The sequence below is a fragment of the Cydia strobilella genome, chromosome 11 (genome assembly GCF_947568885.1).
Source record: "Cydia strobilella chromosome 11, ilCydStro3.1, whole genome shotgun sequence".
Classification (NCBI taxonomy): domain Eukaryota; kingdom Metazoa; phylum Arthropoda; class Insecta; order Lepidoptera; family Tortricidae; genus Cydia; species Cydia strobilella.
Window position 1 is genome coordinate 5,147,161 of NC_086051.1, and position 21,999 is coordinate 5,169,159.

At 36.4% G+C, this 21,999-nt stretch overlaps 1 protein-coding gene across 1 annotated transcript in view; it reads left to right on the forward strand.

Moving 5' to 3' along the window:
* The window catches only part of LOC134745401 (uncharacterized), a 40,333-nt gene extending 18,627 nt beyond the window's left edge, over positions 1 to 21,706 (forward strand). The window contains exons 4-5 of the mRNA XM_063679442.1: positions 8,914 to 9,010; positions 18,317 to 21,706. Coding sequence (XP_063535512.1) covers positions 8,914 to 9,010; positions 18,317 to 18,510 — 291 coding nt within the window. The 3' untranslated portion in view covers positions 18,511 to 21,706. The remainder of the gene's footprint in view (positions 1 to 8,913; positions 9,011 to 18,316) is intronic.
* The last annotated feature ends 293 nt before the right edge of the window (positions 21,707 to 21,999 follow it).

Below are 21,999 nucleotides of genomic sequence, written 5' to 3' on the forward strand. Positions count from 1 at the left end.
TTCATAACCAGTTTAAAATAAAATAATATAGTGACCCGTTTTCCCGTTTTCACAGCTCTTGGGTGTATGTATTTTTCCCCTCACTAGCTCGGAAAGCCGTCTTTTATCCTTTAAAACAAGCGGGGAAAAACGCATTTTATCCACTAGTGGGGAAAGTAACTTGACCTTGGATGGAGCGTGTTTAAGTAGCTTGACAAAAATAAAACGTAAAACGCTCATAATAATGGTTCGTTCGATATTAATTATCATTAAATAAATGGTTTGAGAATTTAATAAAAAATACCAGATTTAGCTTTATTTAATGATTTTAAGTCATAAACCTTAAAATTCCATAATAAACGTTTGTTTTTTAATAATTATGTTAAATATAATTCTGAACGCACAAGTTAAGTCGATGCAATTTCAAAACGCATCATTGACATTTCATACGTCAGAAATGTCAACATTGTCAACAAAATTTTTACTTAAAAACTTCTCACGTAAAAGTACAGAATTTCCAATTTTTTGTTATAGTATCGTAAAAAATGAGTGATTCCAGTTGATGAAGATGATCTAACGCCTGTGGATGTTGCACTTTCCTCGCTATAGTGAGGGGAAAAGTTTTGTGTTACACACGGGTGCAAATGTATTGATTGATGATTCTATTTTAGAACCACTCGCTTCGCACGTGGTTCAACTATAGAATCCTTTCGCTTACTCGTGTTTCAATTCCACACTCGCGGGTAAAATATAACTTTGCACCCTTGTATAACAAATAACTATTATAACACTTTACGAACGCCGTCCCTGAAGCTGTAAAGCGGTTAGGTCCAGTCTGGTTCTAGACACTTTCATAACCAGTTTAAATGGTGCACTAGAAAGGCACCAACTAGCAAAATGGTCGTGCCAACAAGTTAAGCAAACACAGTTGGTTTTGCCAAAGTCTAGTTAATAAAGAAGACTGACAACCCCCAGACAATGCTGCGAAACCGACATTTTGCTGTAGATGACATTAAATATTATTTTTACGTTTTAGTTATTTGCCTATGAAAACTGCTATTTATAATTTCAAAATATAGACTCTTACGGTAATTTTATTATATTCACAAAAGTAGATTCTAAGCTAAAAAATAACACCTAGTGTTAACATTTTTTAAATCCTTTCTAAGACTTTCAGTAGATCATTCAACCGTCATATTAAGGCATTACGATCGACATCTATCCAAGTATTAATTATTTTTAGTAGTAGGACTTTTAAATCTTAAGAAACAATCTTATTCCCATCTTAAAGGCCGGCAACGCACTTACAACCCCTATAGTGTTGCGGGTAGATAGATATCCATGGTTGGACGACGGTAATCGCTTACCTTCAGGCGAGTCGTCTGCTCGTTTGCCTCCTACATATATCATAAAAAAAACCGGACAAATGTGAGTCGGACTCGCCCACCGAGGGTTCCGTGCTTTTTAGTATTTGTAGTTATAGCGGCAACAGAAATGCATCATTGTGAAAATTTCAAGTGTCACGGTTCATGAGATACAGCCTAGTGACAGACAGAGTCTTAGTAATAGGGTCCCGTTTTTATTTACCCTTCGAGTAGATACGGAACCCTGAAAAATGTGACTTGAGTGTCGGATGTCGGATTGGCCTTGAGATCGATGTAATTTCTTCTTTCCGTCGCTAGACATCTGTTTCAAGGGCCTTGAGCTCGAGGCTGCGAAGTTTACTGCCCCCCCGAGCTCTCTTCTAAATAAATTAAGCCCCCATGTTTTATTTATGACCCACCCAGACCTACTTTGACCTCTTTACGCATTCACTGGAGGATATTTTGCTATTTGTCTTGGGAATATATTTTTTATCAAATTCATGTTGTAGAGTATTTTTTGGTTATTAGCCTTTTGAACTTGTTACTTTGTTTTTAGGGTTCCGTACCCAAGGGGTAAAAACGGGACCCTATTGCTAAGACTCCGCTGTCCGTCTGTCACCAAGCTGTATCTCATGAACCGTGATAGCTAGACAGTTGAAATTTTCACAGATGATGTATTTCTGTTGCCGCTATAACTACAAATACTAAAAACAGAATGAAATAAATATTTAAGTGGGGCTCCTATACAACAAACGTGATTTTTTTTGCCCTTTATTGCGTAATGGTATGGAACCCTTCGTGCGCGAGTTCGACTCGCACTTGGCCGGTTTTTCAATTTAAATAGGCAGGTCTGTTGTCGTTGTCGCAATTATACGCTTGCTTTGTTTCTGCGGATAATCGCATATTACCTAAGTACAATTTAATTTTTCGAAACATTTCAAGGATTTAAAAATATTTCAAGTAAGTTTTTGCTTTAAGGCGGTTCCCTGAGCCAGAAGGCAAAAAATCTCCTTATATGATCATGTTTTTCTAAGAGGCGTTGATATTCGTAGACGTGGAAAAAATATATGTAGTTCTTGACTATATTACCTTTAACATCATAGCTTCCGATACACGAATTATGACATTTCGCTCGATACAATTAATTCCCAAAGTAACCTCTTACTCGGACTTTTAATCCAGCTTTACTCGGTTATTTATTATGTGATACTATAAACAAAAAAAAGAAGAAAAAACAATCTTAACTTAAATAGTAATTTCATAGCTTTCGAATTTCGATATTGTAGGGTAACGTTTTTAAAATAAATAAAAATTGACAAAATTAGATCAAAATTGACACGCCACGCATGATCTTTCCCGTTATTTCTTGCGAAATGTGACAGAGACAGCGGCAAACCGATGGAACGGCCTTAATAAGTTTTTACATAGTGAAATGATCAGTGACAGAAAACGATTTTTTTTGTCCAAGACATCCTAGAAAAATGTTCATAGCTTGATAGTTCTAACCGGATCGGATACCGGTATTTTTTGTAGTAAGAATTTTTGTAAAAGTATTTTTTCGTTCTTTTAATTATTTCATTTCTAAGTAGGCAATCTAATAAAACGAAGTTGTTACCTAAAAACACAACTGAGTTCTACATTTCGAGTAAAAAATAATTCGAAATATATGATTATTTCGAAGTTCTTGCCAAAAACCGGTTCCGATATCTGGTTCTAACGGTTTACCATTAAGTTTGTCTAGAAATCGTTGTCCGAGAGGAGGTCACATCTACCAATCGGAGCGGCATCAATTTCGCCGCTAAGAGTCAAGTAATTAAAGATTGGCCCCATTTAATTCCGCGAACTTTAGTTAAGACGCGGACTCGGTCAGTGCGCAACCTTGCGCCTGTCCTGACCGTGTATCCTATCCTCATTTCTCTCCGAGACTCGCCAAAGTCATCATCATAGCGAACTATGTGTAAATAGGCTCATCCGCGGAGACCAGATCTTGACGCACCTTTGCAATCTATGCGTATACGTAGGGCGCATTTTTCGACTCCTAACTGCGCGTCTAAACGTGTTCAGTTCAGACAGTGTTCGTTCACAGCTCAAGTGGGCGTAACACGCTGATCTCTTAATCCTTTAAGAACTAAATATATCAGTTTATACGCGGCTTATAGAGGTTATGGTTTAAGGCATCCTCTGTTTAGTTATGCAGTCAATAGGTTAGCAGTCTTTAGTTTCGTAACAACTGATTGGAAGATTTTTTTTGGGTTCAGTTTCATGAGCGCATTTTTGATGTAAATATGTATAAACGATTATTTTATTACGGGACTTACGGGATTGGTTTGTGGCCTTCGTAATAGTAGATAGATGGATTCGATGTTCAAGTTTATGCTTTCAGCGACTTCAGCGTGTATTATATCACTCAGGACCTCCTGAATAATAACATATGTTCATGGGCTATATTAGGTCGGTATTTGTAGGTATGTGTCTACTGAGACACAACTAAGAGCCTAAGACAACTAAGAATGTAGGTACTGACCTACACTCTTAGTTATGTCTTAGGCACCTACGGATGATGGCTGCAAAACTTACAATATTAAAAAAATTAAGAAGTATCCGTTTCTCCTTGTTACTATTGACCCTTTTAGTTTCTCCATAAAACAAAACATTTTCTGCTGTTGTATGCTTGCAATTCTCTAGAAAATTGATCCTGTCATAGACGTATCATACGCTACTTCTAGTACTATCTAAGACATTGTATATCTGCATTCGTAATCGGTAGTGTAACGTAATTTTCTACTCGTACTAATGGTTTAGTGTATTGTTGTTGATTTAACGTCTAACGAGAAACACCACAGGCTACGGCACACTGTGCGGCCGTGATGAGGTGTGGATGTGGGCGCCAGGGTCCCGCTGCCCGTGCGGCGCGTAGGCGACAACTAACTTTCTGCTCTCATTAGCCAATTGTACCGGCCCCATTAATCCACCTAATGTCTCGTTCTTAATTCAATAATTCACACTTAAACTTCCATAACTCACTTAGCCCGTCCGTTCCACAATGAGCAAATCAGTCGCTTTTCTCACGCGAAAATAAAAGTCGATTGTGCGTGCGTTTCGTTTCACTTTCCAATCGACGATTGTGCGAGCGAAAGCCTTGGAGGCTGGTTCGTACAGGATAGTACTCCCACATAGAACAATGAACTCCGAGCAACATAACAATAACAAGACAATAGACATCGAGAAATATTACTTGTAAGCTTTTTAGATCTGTCGATTGTTTAGTGCTATCAAATTCCCAGCATCGGATTGGATAGCTATTCCTTTTTGTTTTATGGAGAAACTAAAAGCGTCAATAGTAACAAGAAGAAACGGATACTTCTTAATTTTTTAAATATTGTAAGTTTTGCAGCCATCATCCGTAGGTGCCTAAGACATAACTAAGAGTGTAGGTCAGTACCTACTCTCTTAGTTGTCTTAGGCTCTTAGTTGTGTCTCAGTAGACACATACCTACAGATACCGACCTAATATAGCCCATGAACATATGTTATTATTCAGGAGGTCCTGAGTGATATAATTCACGCTGAAGTCGCTGAAAGCATAAACTTGAACATCTAATCCATCTACTATTACAGAGGCCACAAACCAATCCCGTAAGTCCCGTATAATGATAGCGATGATAGCATTGCTTGCGCGGGGGCGTCGAGCCATCGTACCACGTATCCCTTATCTAGTCTAGGCTCCAGTCTTATGGCATTATAACTGTTCTAAGGCCAGGATTACACTTGTAAGTTTTACTTACGTAAGTAGGGACAAAGCTATTTGCTAGAATGAGATAACGATATTCATATCTCATTCTGTAGTATAGCTGTGTCCCTACTTACGTAAGTAAAACTTACAAATGTAATCCTGGCCAGAACTACATCATACAGCATTACTTCCCATGGGACTGCTCAGCATTATTTTCACGAGCCAGGCACAGGAACTCTCTTGCCATAGGGAAACCTTTTCCGCATTCACGTAACGTCCACAAACGGTCCGATAAGCGTTGCCGTAATAGCAATGATAGGAGTTCCGCGGAGGCGGCGGGTCACTTCGGTGCACCGTCCGCGGCCGTGACCGTCACGTCACGGCTATATTTACGCGGCGCGCGCGCCGGTCTCTAAGGGCTCGCTATTTTCACCACGTCGCTGAGTCGATAGAAAAAGACGCGGCACCGTTATAGATTGGATGTAAATAGCGCGTTTACAGCATTGTAACATTTATATACATAATGTCACAGTCTACACAGTCCTGCGTTTGCCTGTATGAACTCGTTTGTGACCTATGTCCCCACAGTTTGGTGCACTGCTTGTATGCACTTATGCTGACAAGTTATATTTTCAGCAGCATCTAGTAGAATCAGCAGTATTCATCCTGTCTCTTCAGAAGATATACATAGTTAGGTAGTACATTCCCGGACTTCTTAATTTTTTCACCTTGTTCATTAGATAACTGCATGCATTAGTTAAGTTTCAGGCTTCTTTCAGGATCAGGAAATATCTATAAAATATCTAGGTTGTCATTAAAGTACTTATAGGATATTGGAATCAACACATTCTGTACTTTTTATTCATATTAGTCAAAAGGGTCAAAATAACTCCAGACTAATATTGTATAGGTATCTGTATTATTTTTGGTACCTATATGTATTTGGCTATTTTCCGCACGTCAGCACACGATGTATTCATATCCATGAGAATCTTTTATTTACTCTCGACTTATTATGGCCCGATAGCGAAAATCGATGCGGTGATTTCATTCTCAGTTCCGGTGATCGTATCAACAATATTTGACGTGATGAATACGCGAATTTCCTTGTTAACACGTCGATCACGCAACAACTACTCCTTACTGCTTATTGGGGCTGCGTGTCTGTCCGAGTTAATCACTTATACACACAAGATAGTCTTAATTAGAATGTTGGGGTGTCAAGTTCTTCACTTTAAAACTGACTTTGCATAGATACCTAAGAAACAGATGTCCATCAGTAGCATAATTATTACAAAAAAAGTCGCTAGACGTGAAAAGTATGTGCGCGCGCGCGACTACCGCCTGTCAGCTTTGAGTATCGACCAATTCGGCATACAACTTCGAAGTACACTTCAAGCGTAAGTTAAAGCAGTATTTATTAACAATCCAAAAGCAGGCAAATACCTAAAGCTCCCAAGTCTGCTTGTTTTAAACTAAGATTTAATCTGTACGTATACTTAGGTTTAATTTGTATGTTATCTTGCATTTGCTTGTATTTAATTCACAAATGTTTTCGTATTTTTTCTTTGTATAACGTTTCTCTATTGCTTTTTTACTGCTGTCTCTTTTGTCACTGGTGGTTGATCATACCGGGAGTATGCGCGCGCACTGCTAGGTCCCGGCAGAATACCAGCGCTGCGGCAGCACATGCTGAGTCGGCTCCCTTACACAGTCGTGACAAAAAAAACCTAGTAGTTAGTTAGTAATTAGTTTAGTATAGTTAGTACTTAGACCTAAGTTTTAGTTTTATTATAAGTACATTATTTTTTTGTCACGATAATGTTTAGCAATAAAGTTCTTATCTATCTATCTATCTATCTATCTATGTTGTACTCAAGCTCAAGACACTCGTCTAATATTAACCATTAAGAAAGAGTGAATGAAAGAATGTTTAGAAGATTCTGTCAGATATTTTTACGCTCTTCGATGTGTAAGATATTGTTTTAAGTGATTATATCTACATGTATGTTCTAATGCGTGATTTGAGTCATGAGTGGAGCTCCCATACAACACGGAAGGGCCGCGATAAGGCTTCCCGACGTTGGGTTCGCGCCCTCGATTCCGGGGGCGTCCCGTATCGGGTGTCTTGTATAGTCGGCAGCAGAAGCAACGGGAATTTACTCGATTACAACTCTTTTGCCTGGAAGATAAGGCGAGTTAATATTAGGAGGGGGGGGGGGTTGAACATTTGCGGTCAATTGTTTAAAAATGTGATCTATTAAGACTATATCTTCTTACAATTTACGATTGTATATGTCCACACAGTCAGCTGTTTTTTTCTTTTTTTAAATGTATTAGGAATTAGGAGTCTCAAAAACTACCAAGGCAAAAGGCCAAGGAAAGAAATATATTAAATTTCTGATGATGATGAAGGCTTGTGCAGGTTATTTTGCGCATACATATATTTGTGTAGGAAGCTGGTATTCACTGTACAGTCGAATTCACAAACATCTATACAAGCCAACATAAACAGTCAGTGTCTTAGAGACGTGTAAATATATTTTTGGAACGTTGGCTTGTAAAGATGTTTGTGAACTCGACCGTACAGTCGCCATCAGATATATTGGAGCGGCCAAGGTGCTCACAAATATCTGAACACGCCCTCTATTGTCAAGGCGCTAGGAGCGTGTTCAGATATTTTTGAGCACCTCAGCCGCTCCGATATATCTGATGGCGACTGTACCTTACAGATAACAAACCCGTATCGTATGCTCGTTAGCACTTCGTCCCGTCGCGACTGGAACTGTATGTATCCAATCGTTGCATAAATATTTACGAAAAGTACGGATACCTTGTTCAACGTTGCCAATGTTGCCATAAAAACGATTTCAAACAGGGCTCGGAACCGGTATTTTTCAAAAAATCCGAAATATCCCAATATTTTGAATTTTTTTATGCTCATTACGTAGGACTGAATCATGTATTTAGGAAACAATTTTGCATTATTAAAACGTCCCATTAAAAATGAAATTATAAACAAAAGAACGTAATAATACCGGTATTTTTGTATGGAGCAAATACCGGTTTCCGACCCCATGAGTATCTGGTACTCGTGTTATCTCTAACATCCATAGCAACATTTAAACATAAATGTCTCAAAATAGTGCTCATTTTTTAAACAACTTTTCGAATTAGGTACCCAAATTAAGTATGTGCTAAATCGTAGTAATAAGCTCTTTAATAAAGGTTTAATTGAAGAAAACCAGGTTAATGGTATCCAACTCTTAATTGAAACAATTGACATGTGAATCGCTCGCCTAAGGTCACTGTCTGCTTTCACGGCCTAAGACAATAGGAGGTCGCGAGCCCACACCAGATTCTAAGACAGTATTAAATTGACCGCATGTAGACTTTATCTTGTTGGAATAAGATCCAAGAATGGTCAAGGTGACTTTGTGGTACAAAAAGCAATCGTCCCCTGCAGTAACTAATTGATTAATCCAGCGTGATCTCATTGACCTACGGTGGTATCTAAAAGTAGCGGGTTCACAGGCTGTGAGACTATGCCGCAGGTCGGTGCTGATACTGATGATGGACTGGGAAAATATTCGTTGTTTAGATTTTTGTCAAATATGTATTTAATTTTTAAGTTTTATTAGGAAGTTTTCTTCCAGACAGAGATTTTATTGTAGAAACCTTATATTTCCTTGTGCGTTGGTTGTTGGCGAAAGTTGTCTGTGCCGTTTTTTCCTAACGATGTTAGTAAAACTAAGGACACTGTGAATTTAACGAATAACGTATCACATACATCTGTTAGTGACATAATGGTAAGACATGGTCGTTGTTTGTCCTCAGGAAGCAGAGTTGCGATCGTGGACGGCGTTCCTGCACCGAGCTGTCGACGCCACCTACAACTCCGAGATCGTCATAGACAACCTGCACAATATGATCGGTGAGTCTTCTAAACTCTTTCAGAGACAATGGCACACGCCTGTACGTGCGTCCGTAATACAATTTTCTCTCTTCATCCGAGATTCAGCTGGTGAGGGAATTCTTGCATTTTAAAAACGAAGTTAGCACAGGATGGGCCTTTAAGAAGAAATGATGATAGAGATATCATAAATATATTAATATATCAGCTTCCACGCATGACTTCTTATCTTCTAGATAGATTGCTTGATAGAAGACAAGGCAGGAAGTCTTTGCTTCCGATTACATGTGAAAATTAGTTGTGTTTTACGTATCGAAAGACGCGTAAACTTGCGTAGTTAAAGCATAATTCACTAAAAGTGTTCTGTCCAACCCAGATACCTCCTGGAATACTGACGAATTTCCGACTAACGAACACAATGTTAACAACAAAATCAATGGATGAATTCGTATAGTTCGGTGCGTCTTAGCTTCATTAATCACAAGATTAGTGATGCTGTCAAAAGAAATTGACATCACTTGTACATATATCAAATCTCACGCTGTCTTGTACCGGATTCGTCAAGAATGCCCGCACTGTGCCGTCATCGCGGCTTAAATGAGCATCACCCAAGACAGCTGTCACTTTCTCCAACATCGTGACGACGGCATATCTAAGGTCATTATTTTTTGTTAGATTCGAAAGATAAGCCTGAACTCTACACTTAATTGCGGTTTAGGTTACATGTACCCAGTGATGTGCCTATAGAGTTTTGGAGTAAGGCAAGTAGACCAGCGGTGGAACAAAAATGGGTTTTGATAATATTAAAGTTTTTTCTTTTTCGATATGTCATTGTTAGCATGTTAAATAAGACTTTCGTAAAAAGTTAGAAATTTTTAGGATGAGCGTTCGGATATATTGAAATATTTTAATTTCTGCTAATAACTTTGTAAATATAGAATTAAAGTTACAAAAAACTTTAACATATTCAATACCACTTTAATTTATACACAATATTCAGTTTTTAGAAATCTGGAACATGTGCTTTCTGGTGAACTTAAAAACATGAATTATTTTGTAAATAAATAATTAGAGTAGCTGATATTGCAAAATTACGATATTATGGATCAGCTTATTATACTTGTAAAAAATTAGAAATGTAGACAATGTGCTTCTCTAGATATTGATTTCTGGTTAAGCAGTATAGCCAATATTGAATTAAAGTTTGTAGAGTTAATATTAAACGGTCATGACAATGATCTTAGTTCCCACACAAAAGATTAGAAATATAAAATTTGTGCGTCACTAAATACTGATACGTATGCATTCCGTGCTTATATTTACGTTACATTTCAAACGCGCGGCATGTTCGCGCGCGCCGCGCTGTGCGCCGCCGAGGCAGCGATCAAACGGTATTGATATATAGGTAGATCAACGGTATAGCGGGTAACCTAACCTTGCTAGACGCGTGCAAAATAATATTTCACAAAATTCAAAAAAATGTTCTAAAAGCAATCTGTATATTTAACAGGTTAAAATTAAGTATCTAAATAGTCATAAAAATAATAAACCAGAACATTTGGTCGTGTCGTGTCTTTAACCTTGCCAGGCGATCTCAAAAGTATGGCACTTACTTGCACGCAAAATTAAGTTTGTTTACTATACAAATTGTATGCATTACAAAGTTATCTTTGCACACACAATTAAGTTTCTCTACTATACAATATACGCTGCATCGCAGTTATTTTTGCACGCAAAATTATGTTTGTCTACTAAACAAAGTGTATGCATTACAAAGTTATTTTTGTAGTAAATTAAAGACCACTAGGTGGGATGTACAGTCAGCAATACTATTCGCTTAGCACCTTTGCATACAAACCTATACAGGGGTGGTATCTTTTCTTTGCAGCTAACTGTACAATGTGATTGTAACTATGAGGATGGTGTATATTTATGATATATGAGGACATTTCTATTAAAAGTTATGTTAGATTTTGAAATTTTTATATTGAGTATATCTACTTATATAAGAATTTGAATTTTGGTTATGGAATTTTATATTATATAACATACAAAAAAAACAACAATAAACAAAAAAAAAAATATAGGGCTGTATCTCCTAAACCGTCCGTCGCAGCGCAAAAATAAAAAAAAATTCGTTCCCCTCTTTCAATATACAAAAAACACTATAAATATATAAATAAATATTATAGGACATTCTTACACAGATTGACAGTCCCACAGTAAGCTCAAGAAGGCTTGTGTTATGGGTACTCAGACAACGATATATATAATATACAAATACATAGAAAACACCCATGACTCAGGAACAAATATCTGTGTTCATCACACAAATAATTGCCCTTACCGGAATTCGAACCCAGGACCATCGGCTTCACAGGCAGGGTCACCCACTAGGCCAGACCGGTCGTACAATGAAACACAAAAAGAAAAAAAATCTTTACACGGCTGTATCTCCTAAACCGCGCGTCGTAGCACAAAAACAATCATCAAATTTTCGATCCACTTTAAGAAACCCTCAATTAATATTTTAAAAAAAAAAACAAAAAAAAAACGAAAAAATCTTTATAAGGCTGTATCTCCTGAACCGTGCGTCGTAGCGCAAAATAATAAAATTTTCGTTCAACTGCAGTGGACCCTTAATTAACATTAAAAAAAAAAGAAAAAAGGAAAAAAAATTTTTAGAGGGCTGTATCTCCTAAACCGTGCGTTGTAGAGCAAAAATAATCTAGTTTTCGTTCCCCTTTGAGAAACCTCTAATTAACATACAAAAAACACAATGAAAAACAAAGAAAAAATCTTTATAGGGTTGAATCTCCTAAATCGTGCGACGGAGCGCAAAAATAATCAAATTTTCGTTCCACTTTAAGAAACCCTTAATTAATATAGGTATAAAAAAAACACAAAAAATCCGTATAAGGCTTAATCTCCTAAACCGTGCGCCGTAGCGCAAAATAATAACATTTTCGTCCGCCTGCAGTGGACCCTTAATAAACATTTTAAAAAAAAAACAAAGAAAAAAAAACAGAAAAAATATTTACAGGGCTGTATCTCCTAAACCTTTCGTTTCGTTTCGTTCCCCTATCAGAAGCCCCTAAGTAACATACAAAAAACACAATGAAAACATAAAAGAAAAAAACAAAGAAAACAATCTTTTTATAGGGCTGTATCTCCTAAACCGTGCGTCGGAGCGCAAAAAAAAGTAAATGTTCGTTCCCCTCTAACAAAGATAGATATAACTCCGTAATAGATGGATACAGTCTAAGGAAAAAACGTGCCTCGAAAATCACGAAAATTTGATTCTCGATCAGAGGGCGCCACTAGTTTTGGCTTACTCTCGTATAGATGGCGTTGACGGTTTCGTTTGTTATTTATAATTTTAACGCATATCAGTGAAAGAACATGGGTCAAAATCATATAAAAATAATTAATGCAAATAAATTTTTTTTATCCATATTTAAATACATTTTAACGTATTTTTATAAATCTTCATTTTTAGTTTTAAAGTATGTCGATAGATGGCAGTGAATTTAAAGCAGTTACAAAATTTACTATGACAGTACCACTCTATCTTATTATATCCTCTTTGCCTCTAAGAAACCCTTTTTTAATATGAGAAAAAACAAAAAAAAATACGAAAAAAATATTTACACGGCTGTAACTCCTAAACCGTGCGTCGTAGCGCAAAAATAATCAAAATTTCATTCCACTAAGAAACCCTTAATTTATATTTAAAAAAAATCTTTATAAGGCTGTATCTCCTAAACCGTGCATCGTAGCGCAAAATAATAAAATTTTCGTTCCATTGCAGTGGACCCTTAGTTAATATTTTAAAAAAAAAACAAAAAAAAACAGAAAAATATCTTTACAGGGCTGTCTCTCCTAAATCGTGCGTTGAAGCGCAAAAATAATCTAATTTTCGTTCTCGTTTGAGAAACCCGTAAGTAACATTCAAAAAATACAATGAAAAACAGAAAAGAAAACAAAAAATTAAAAAATCTTTATAGGGTTGTATCTTTTAAATATTAATAAGGGTTTCTTAAAGTGGAACGAAAATTTAATTATTTTTGCTCTTCGCTCCGACGCACGGTTTAGGAGATACAACCCTATAAACATTTTTTTTCTTTGTTTGTTTTCTTTTTAGTTTTTCATTGTGTGTTTTGTATGTTACTTAGGGGCTTTTCAAAGGGGAACGAAAATTAGATTATTTGTGCGCTACAACGCACGGTTTAGGAGATACAACCCTATAAAGATTTTTAATTTTTTTGTTTTCTTCTTTGTTGTTCGATTATGTTTTTTTAATGGTACTTACGGGTTTCTCAAAGGGGAACGAAAATTAGATTAGTTTTGCGCTACAACGCACGGTTTACGAGATACAGCCCTGTAATAGGACATTTTGATGCTAGGGCGGAAAGTATGTCATTATTAGACATTTCCGCACGTGTATCGAACGACGTTTTTCAATACAGTTGCGAAAAAATAAGAAAAACAACAACTAAGGAATTCGAAACTTTTAAATTATTAATTCTGTGACATCATTAACATTGACATTATGAAGAGGTGTTTTTTTAGCTGGGTGTTATTATTATTGAACCCACTTCAATGAAAGATTTTTTTTTAAATGCATGTTCTATAAGACAATTGTACATATAAAACATTGTACTATTATTACCCAAATATCGTTAATTACGATTATTTGTGTATCGTACATTTATAAAAACAATATCGAATGTTGCCTTTGGAAATTTAAAGCAGAAATAAAAAACGCCTCTCCTTTGACAGGCGTTCCGTTCTATTCAGACAACTTATTAAGAACGGTTTTTCAATATTCAATATATAAAAAATAGACGTGTTATAATGATGAAGAGGTAAGTAATAAAATATGAAATATGTGTATTTTTCGTATTCTTACTTTAACAGTAGGTTTTTATGTTGATTACTGAGTATTGAATATTGAAATAATCGTTAATAACGATATTTAGGTAATAATAGTACAATGTTTTATATTTGTAAAATAATACAATGTGTATAATGTTGTTCAATAATAATAACAAAATCCATTCTAGTCGAATACAAGCTATAAAAACACCTCTTCATAATGTCAATGTCAATAATTAGAGTTCTGAATGATTCACGGTGGTTTTGAAATATCGGGAGCTCACAAATAATACAAAAGGTAATCACGGTCTATATCCCGGTCAATATAAGTCTAATGCCAATAATGTCACAGAATTAATAATATAAAAGTTTCGAATTCCTTACTTGTTGTTTTTCTTATTTTTTCGCAACGGTATTAAAAAACGTCGTTCGATACACGTGCGGAAATGTCATTCTTCGAAAGTATGTAAAGTATGACATACTTTCCGCACTAGCATCGAAATGTACTATTTCTGTTTTTTTTTTCTTTTTTTTTAATGTTAACTAAGGGTCCACTGCAATGGAACGAAAATTTTATTATTTTGCGCTACGATGCACGGTTTTGGAGATACAGCCTTATAAAGATTTTCTGTGTTTTTTTTAATATATTACTTAAGGGTTTCTTAGTGGAACGAAAATTTGATTATTTTTGCCCTCCGTCGCACGGTTTAGGAGATACAACCCTATAAAGATTTTTTCTTTGTTTTTCTTTTTAGTTTTTCATTGTGTTTTCTGTATGTTACTTAGGGGTTTCTCAAAGGGGAACGAAAATAACATTATTTTTGCGCTCCAACGCACGGTTTAGGAGATACAGCCCTATAAAAAAAAAATTTTCTGTTTTTTTTTTCTTTTCTTTTTAAATGTTAATTAAGTTGAACGAAAATTTTATTATTTTACTCTACGACCCACGGCTCAGAGATACAGCCTTATAAAGATTTTTTTGGTATTTTTGTTTGTTTTTTTTTTTTTATTACGACGCTCGGCTTAGGAGATACAGCCGTGTAGAGTTTTTTTTTCTTATTGTGTTTCATTGTGTTTTTTGTATATTAAAAGTGTTTTTAAAGGGGAACGAAAATTTTATTATTTTTGCGCTACGACGGACGGGTTAGGAGATACAGCCCTATATTTCTTTTTTAGTATATTTATATAATATAAAATTCAATAAACAAACTTCAACTTTATATATAAGTAGATATATTTAATATAAAAATTTCAAAATCTAACATAATTTAATAATAGCGTCGTAGCGTAAAATAATAAAATTTTCGTTCAACTTAATTAACATTTAAAAAGAAAAGAAAAAAAAAAACAAATTTTTTTTTAGAGGGCTGTATCTCCTAAACCGTGCGACGGAGCGCAAAAATAATCAAATTTTCGTTCCACTAAGAAACCCTTAATTAATATATTTAAAAAAAAACCACAAAAAACCTTTATAATTCTGTATCTCCTAAACCGTGTGCCGTAGCGCAAAATAATAAACATTTTCGTTCGCCTGCAGTGGACCCTTAATAAACATAAAAAAAAAAGAAATAGAAAAAAAAAACAGAAAAAAATATTTACAGGGCTGTATCTCCTAAACCGTGCGTTGTAGCGCAAAAATAATCAAATTTTCGTTCCCTTAACAGAAGCCCTTAAGTAACATACAAAAAACACAATAAATAACATACATCATAAATATACACCATCGTCATAGTTACAATCACATTGTACAGTCAGCTGCAGAGAGAAGATACCACCCCTGTAAAGAAGTTTGTATGCAACGGTGCTAAGCGAATAGTATTGCTGACTGTACATCCTACCTAGTAGTCTTTAATTTACTGTACTACAAAAATAACTTTGTAATGCATACAATTACTATAGTAGACAAACTTAATTTTACGTACGAGTAAGTGCCATACGTTACTTTTTAGATCTTCTGGCAAGGTCAAAGACCCGACCAAATGTTCAGGCTTATTTTTTTGTGACTATTTAGATACTTAACTTCAACGTGTAAAAATTACAGATTGCCTCACGAACTTTTTTGGAGCCATAAAAAATCTTAAAAAATATAAGGGTTGATTTAGCCCCGCTACCCTGCAGCCAGACCTCCAGTGCTGAGTTAGGGTATGATAGGAGAAGTATCAGGCAAATTTTCAGCTTGCCTCAAGGACCTACTCCAAAATGTCTACCAGCTCTCGGACCACTAAGTAACTACAAATAATCAGTCCACATAACAAACATTTTGTACTCATTTTGAAGTCATAATTACATTAATTTCACGTAATATCGGCATCTAATTTATGTGCACGGTAAACAAACTAATGAATGACAAGAAAAGTACGAAGTACTTACGAAGCTGAGCGGGGGGTGGGGCAACCGGGCGAGGTACCTATAGGTATAGATAGATACGAATGCTACGATAGGCTCCCGCGTGCCGCGCCGGCACCTTGACGGACCAGCGCGGCGTATGTATGAATTTCGCGCCTTTTTAAACAGATTTGGCTATAACAATGGAAGCTACACACAGAAATTTCTTACTTTTCATAATATGGTTGCATATATTATTTTATAGTATGAAACTTATCTTTATAGACTTTAATTCAATATTGGACCTTACAGGACAAAAAACGCATATTAAAATTTAAGCAGCAATCCTATTTTTCTAATTTTTCGGCTTTGTCTATTAACTTAAGAATTTAGAGATATTATTGTGGATTTTTAAAACTTTAATTCAATATCGACAATATAATAAGCTAATTTTAGTTTGACAAAGAAGCACGTTAAATTTTTTTCTAAAAATGTAACAGTTTAAAGAGTCATACATAATTTAAACGATGAAGCTTAAACTTTGCACTTTAATTCAATATTCAAAAAGCATCAATCAAAATATATAAATACCTAATTTATACCTAACGCTCGTTCTAACTTTTTGTCTTAAATTACAAATATGCTTAAAAACATGTCCCCTGCCATATAAGCATCACTTTTCCTTCTTTAGAATTATCATAACTTTAAGGTCAAAAATATGGTCCCACTATCGGTCTAAAGCCGAAAGATATGTTTTCGTAATAACTGTCCCGCATCTCATACCGTCACAAGGAACAACTTCATCCATTGTTAACGATTAGGCACTTATAAACCATGTACCTTCTTCAACCGGTATAGCTGTAGCTTAGGATAGACTTTGAATTCTGTCAGTAAGTGTTTGGCGAACTATGACGAGTATCTGAACTTGCAAATTTAATATATTATTCATTGGTATTCATAAATGGCTGCGCCATGCACTCCTTTTATTGCATGATGAGATAAATACGTTGCACGGTACGCAATGTATATATGTAACTTTTTACAAGCGTCCAAAGGCTGCTAACATGAACCATTTTCTTAGAAGATTGAGCAAATTAAAATTATGTAAGTGCACTTATATTACTATTAAATTCCTTGTAAATGCAAATAAAATTGACTATGCTGATAATGTAGTCTACGGGCAGAGGACGTGGTATTTTGCTGATACATGAAGTTCTCAGTGGCAACCAGGTCGCAATGTCAAGTGCCAAGTTCACCTAATTATACCCTATGTCTCCGTGTCTGCTCCCGTGAAGGTTAAAAGAATTAAAACGTGTTATTATCGAGCGTCACGTCCTGTGGTGTGGGCTCCAGGGTTTATCGTCGCCATATCCCGCCGCTTTATGACTTTCGTCGCTACCCAGAAATCGGTTTAAGAGTGAAAACGCTGTTAAAAATTAAGACAAGATAAGATATTTCTTTATTGTACAACCGTGTTACAGAGGTGTTATGTGGTGTGATACATGTGAGTTTCAACGGTAACCCAATTCGGGTATACAATGGACACTTAAAACTAAATTAAAACTAAGAGCGAAATGATAGCCGCTTAACGAAGGAGGTTTGCGGTTTAAGCGCCCTACTTCAGTTCGATACTTAAGCGGCCCACTGACTATCAGTGCGCCGGACGATATCGGCCTGTCAGTTAGAACAAAAATTTGACAGTTCCGAACAACTGACAGGCCAATATCGTCCGGCGGACTGATAGTCAGTGGGCCCCCTTAAACTATTCATTATTGGTTACGTGATCCTTCAAGGATCTTTGCAAAACTTCATAGTTAATTTGATATTTAGTTCCATCGTACGTAGTAGGTACCTACTCAATAAGGTACGATGTCTGAATTTTGCCTTTTGAAACACGTTTCACTTAGATTTTCAAACCCCATGTTTTCTGAGCATTTTATCATTTGCAGGACTTTATGTAACGAAAAATACGGTTGAGTTTGCTAGTGCAGAGACTGTAACATGACTATATTTATTAGTAGACGATTTCGACTGCATTTCTCCTCTATAGCGGCTCTTACGTTTTTGAGAAGTTGCACAACATTCAATGGGTATCAGACTTATAAAGAGTATGTTGTTTTGCAGCGGAGCAGCGTCGCTACGTGCGCGATGTAACTTCAAGCAGCGTGTTCACAGCGCTATGCGCAGAGGCGGACGGAGAACCGAGTGCGAGCGAGACCGCGAGCGCGAGCGCGGGTACGGAAGCGGAAGCGGACCGCACGCCGCGCTCGCCCCTCGAGCGCCGCCCGTCCTCTTGCAGCACGCCTTTGCACAACTAGCGAGTAACTTGCTTCATACTATCATACTCCACTGTTCCCGTGTCGGCGACAAAAATGATGCATGAACTCCGGTCACAAAACACCGCGCTGCATCGTCGAAACATCCGTGAAAAACAATTGAATTGTGTAGCCTTTAGGTAAGGCCACCCAATGCGACGCACGCTACGCACAAATGGACAAACTCATAAAAATTGTCTAAACGCGTGTAGCGTGCGCTGCTGCAGAAGTGTTGATCTTAATTCCCGTGCGGTGCGAGTTGCCGAACAACGTTTCCGCCTGTACTCTTAACTCGTAAGCCGCGTATAGCTGTGATGGGATGTATCTGCTCAAAGCTACAGTATTGCTAGCCTTGGCGTCTAAATTATATTTTTATGATTTTGTAATCGCCTGACTGTGCTATATATAGCTGGACGTGGCTCCAGTACAAACCGCACTGCCTTAGCGTGTGTTCATCGCCGAAAGTTCGTGTTCGTTCGTTGTTCAGATCTTATAGATGTCGTGTCGTGTTATAAAAATATTGAATGTTTAGAAGCTTTATCGTTCGCGCTCGAAGCGCTTGTCGCCAAGCGCGCGGAGACTTTGGTCTACTACATTTTTATGGCGTTATTCATAAACGCGCTACAAGCCTGTATTAGCTATGAATCGTTTGTCTTTATCTGTCGTTTTGTAAGAAAGGGACAAAACATAATTTAACTAAATCAGGCCCGTAAAGTTTTATGAATACTACAAGTTCTAACTAAAGTAGAAAGTGTTCGTTTCGTTAAGGAAGTGAAAATAGGTTGATACATCGGTATAGTTTTGTCTAAGCAACTTCAAAGCACTGCGTGCTTGGCATCGATGGCGCTCAGCGCATCCATCATGAATTGAAGAAATTAAACAATTTTTAATCTATGAAATTTTGAGAATTGTAATGTTATATAATATACGCAATTTTAATGTTATGCTTGTTCCCTATGAAATTTATGCGTTATTATATTGAAATATATGCATTAAGTTCGTTGTAAGACACGTTTTCGATACTTTTACAATAATATCGAGCAGCCGATCTGGTCGGGAGTGTTCTTTTTGCCTTTTTTGAACGTTTTTTGTGTCCTATTGGTAACTTAACTAATAGGTAACCTTTTGACCGTCACGGCCACGGCTTAACAAAGCATTCTTTGGCAATAATATAAAAAAGTAGACACCCGTGGCATTTAGAAGGTTATGTTAAATACATATATGAGTATATATAAGCAGTATTACTTATAAAGATAAATTTGATATTGTTAGATTTAATCGCGTTATGTACCATGGACACATCTATTGTGACCATTTCTGCTTGACATAAATATCAAGTTTGTATAGCACCATAGGTATATATTTGTTATGTAATAGTATTGTATACTAAACAACTGTTGCCAAATTTTCCTTAGATCGGGCAGTGCCCGCGTTCTACCTCTTCTTTTTGCATTTACTCTATCTTTTTTAGCCCAATCAATAATGAATGTGGTCACGACAATTCGACCTCACAAGATATTTTAATGTGTTTTAACCTAATGATAAAAAAACAAGAGACCTCAATCATCTTTGGTTTTTGCCACAGCTCAAGGGAGGCTGTGGTCTGCTTGGCATCGATTCTGAATAACGAATTCAAAAACGTTTCGGCTGTGTTGTGTTGAGACTAACATGAATAATAATAGTAACATATTTTTCTACCCAACTGTTACAAAGTTTTTGGTAAATTGGGGACGACAGGTAATGACTTTATACTTACGTAATTTTTTCTCGAATAATCGCTCGACACGTCGCGCACTAACTGTAGACGCTGCTTCAGTTGAGGATCCTCGAAACGGTTCGAAATATGTCGACCGATTTACTGCCTGTCTGTCGATGTGACTTACACATTTGGCTCAAAATTACGTGAGCACTTAACTCATTTTAATCTTTTTACGAGTTACACTCCTAGTATTTAAATAGTTGCCCGATGTTTTCTCACTCAGACAAATAAGTTGACCCTTAATTAATTATAATTGCCACCGCGTTAAAGTCCCTTTGGCCGTGGACTTGTGTAAGGCGCTTGCCGTCGCCTGTGATAATTCAACGAACGTTACTTATATTTGTGGATATTCCATGTTTTCCGGGACCTATCGATTTTCTTGTTACAATACGGAGCGGCTTGTCAAAGTTCGAAAATATGTCAAATTGATCAGTAACGAGCATCACGAGCATGATTGACAAAACGCTCCTCAGTTGATATAAATATGTAGTTTATATTAAAATGTGTTTACCTGTAAGTAATTGTGACACCACTCCTTACATGCTTAGCTTAGTACATTATTAATGTATCGATGTCAACAATTGTTGGTAAACCTTAAATCAATAAAATAAAATAAATGTGTTCATTGCCCCCAAAAGTTTTATAAGTATGTAGGTAAGTATTACGTCGATAAATCAAAGATGAACTCTGAACTATATAATACAAGTGTTAAATTCCTTCTAGTTTAACAAGTTTATAAAGACATTAAAGATTATCTATGCCATCTTGTATGTTACGTTATGTGAAAGTCCTTTGGGGTTAACTGTAAGAGCGGCCGCGGCGTGCGGAAAGGTCGTCAGATTTATGTTTGTTTAGCTGAAGAATTGCGAGGTTGTATCTCGTCTCCAGTGGTCTGTTAGACCAGCTGTTCAACGTTTAAGCAATCAAGGGTACATATAAACGGCAGTCCTTTCATTGTATTTGTTTGTATTTTAACTTGATGGTCACTTGATTCGGGAAAATCCTCACTTTACGAAAGGAAAAATAAACGACTATCAAAAGAAGGCTCAAGCTAAGTTTTATTTGTGACTACATATTTAGAAAGTGGCTGAATTTCTGTTTATTTATACTTACTTTTGACTTTACGTACCTACTTCCAGCCCCGGTATTGGGAAGTGTTAAATGCGTGTCGCGCTCTCGTTGTAATTTTACGCATTTATTGTTGTAACCATTATAGTAACTGCCTTTTTATTATATCTTATTCTAAATACTGTTGTTAGTGTATCGAAAGAACTAGCGTATGACGTAGCATGCTGAATGTAATGCTGTTTTCACACACGCGTTTTGTTAAATCAATCGTAGGTGTGAACTCAGCATATGGTTAGCTTCTTGTATATACTGCCTTATTCGCCTAAGATCTGTCTTCGCAATATTAAATAAAATATATTAAGTTATTTTTGACGCTCTCTTGTATTGTATCCTGCTGCTTACAGTAGCTTTAAAAAACCTGCTGGGGGATATCCAAGATACGGAATTCACCTTTAATTCGTGGTCAGACAAGCTTGTGCAAGGACTTATAAGTATTTACAGGTTATTAAGCCACTGAAACCATACTTTCGAAATACCTACCGAAACCTATGCGCGAAGCAGCTCAGTCTGTGAAAACGTCTTGCCTGAGGCATTGTGGCCACGCGTACGTTACGTTTGTCTTCTCAATTTCGAACATAAACATAGAGGTTAAAAAAATACGCTCT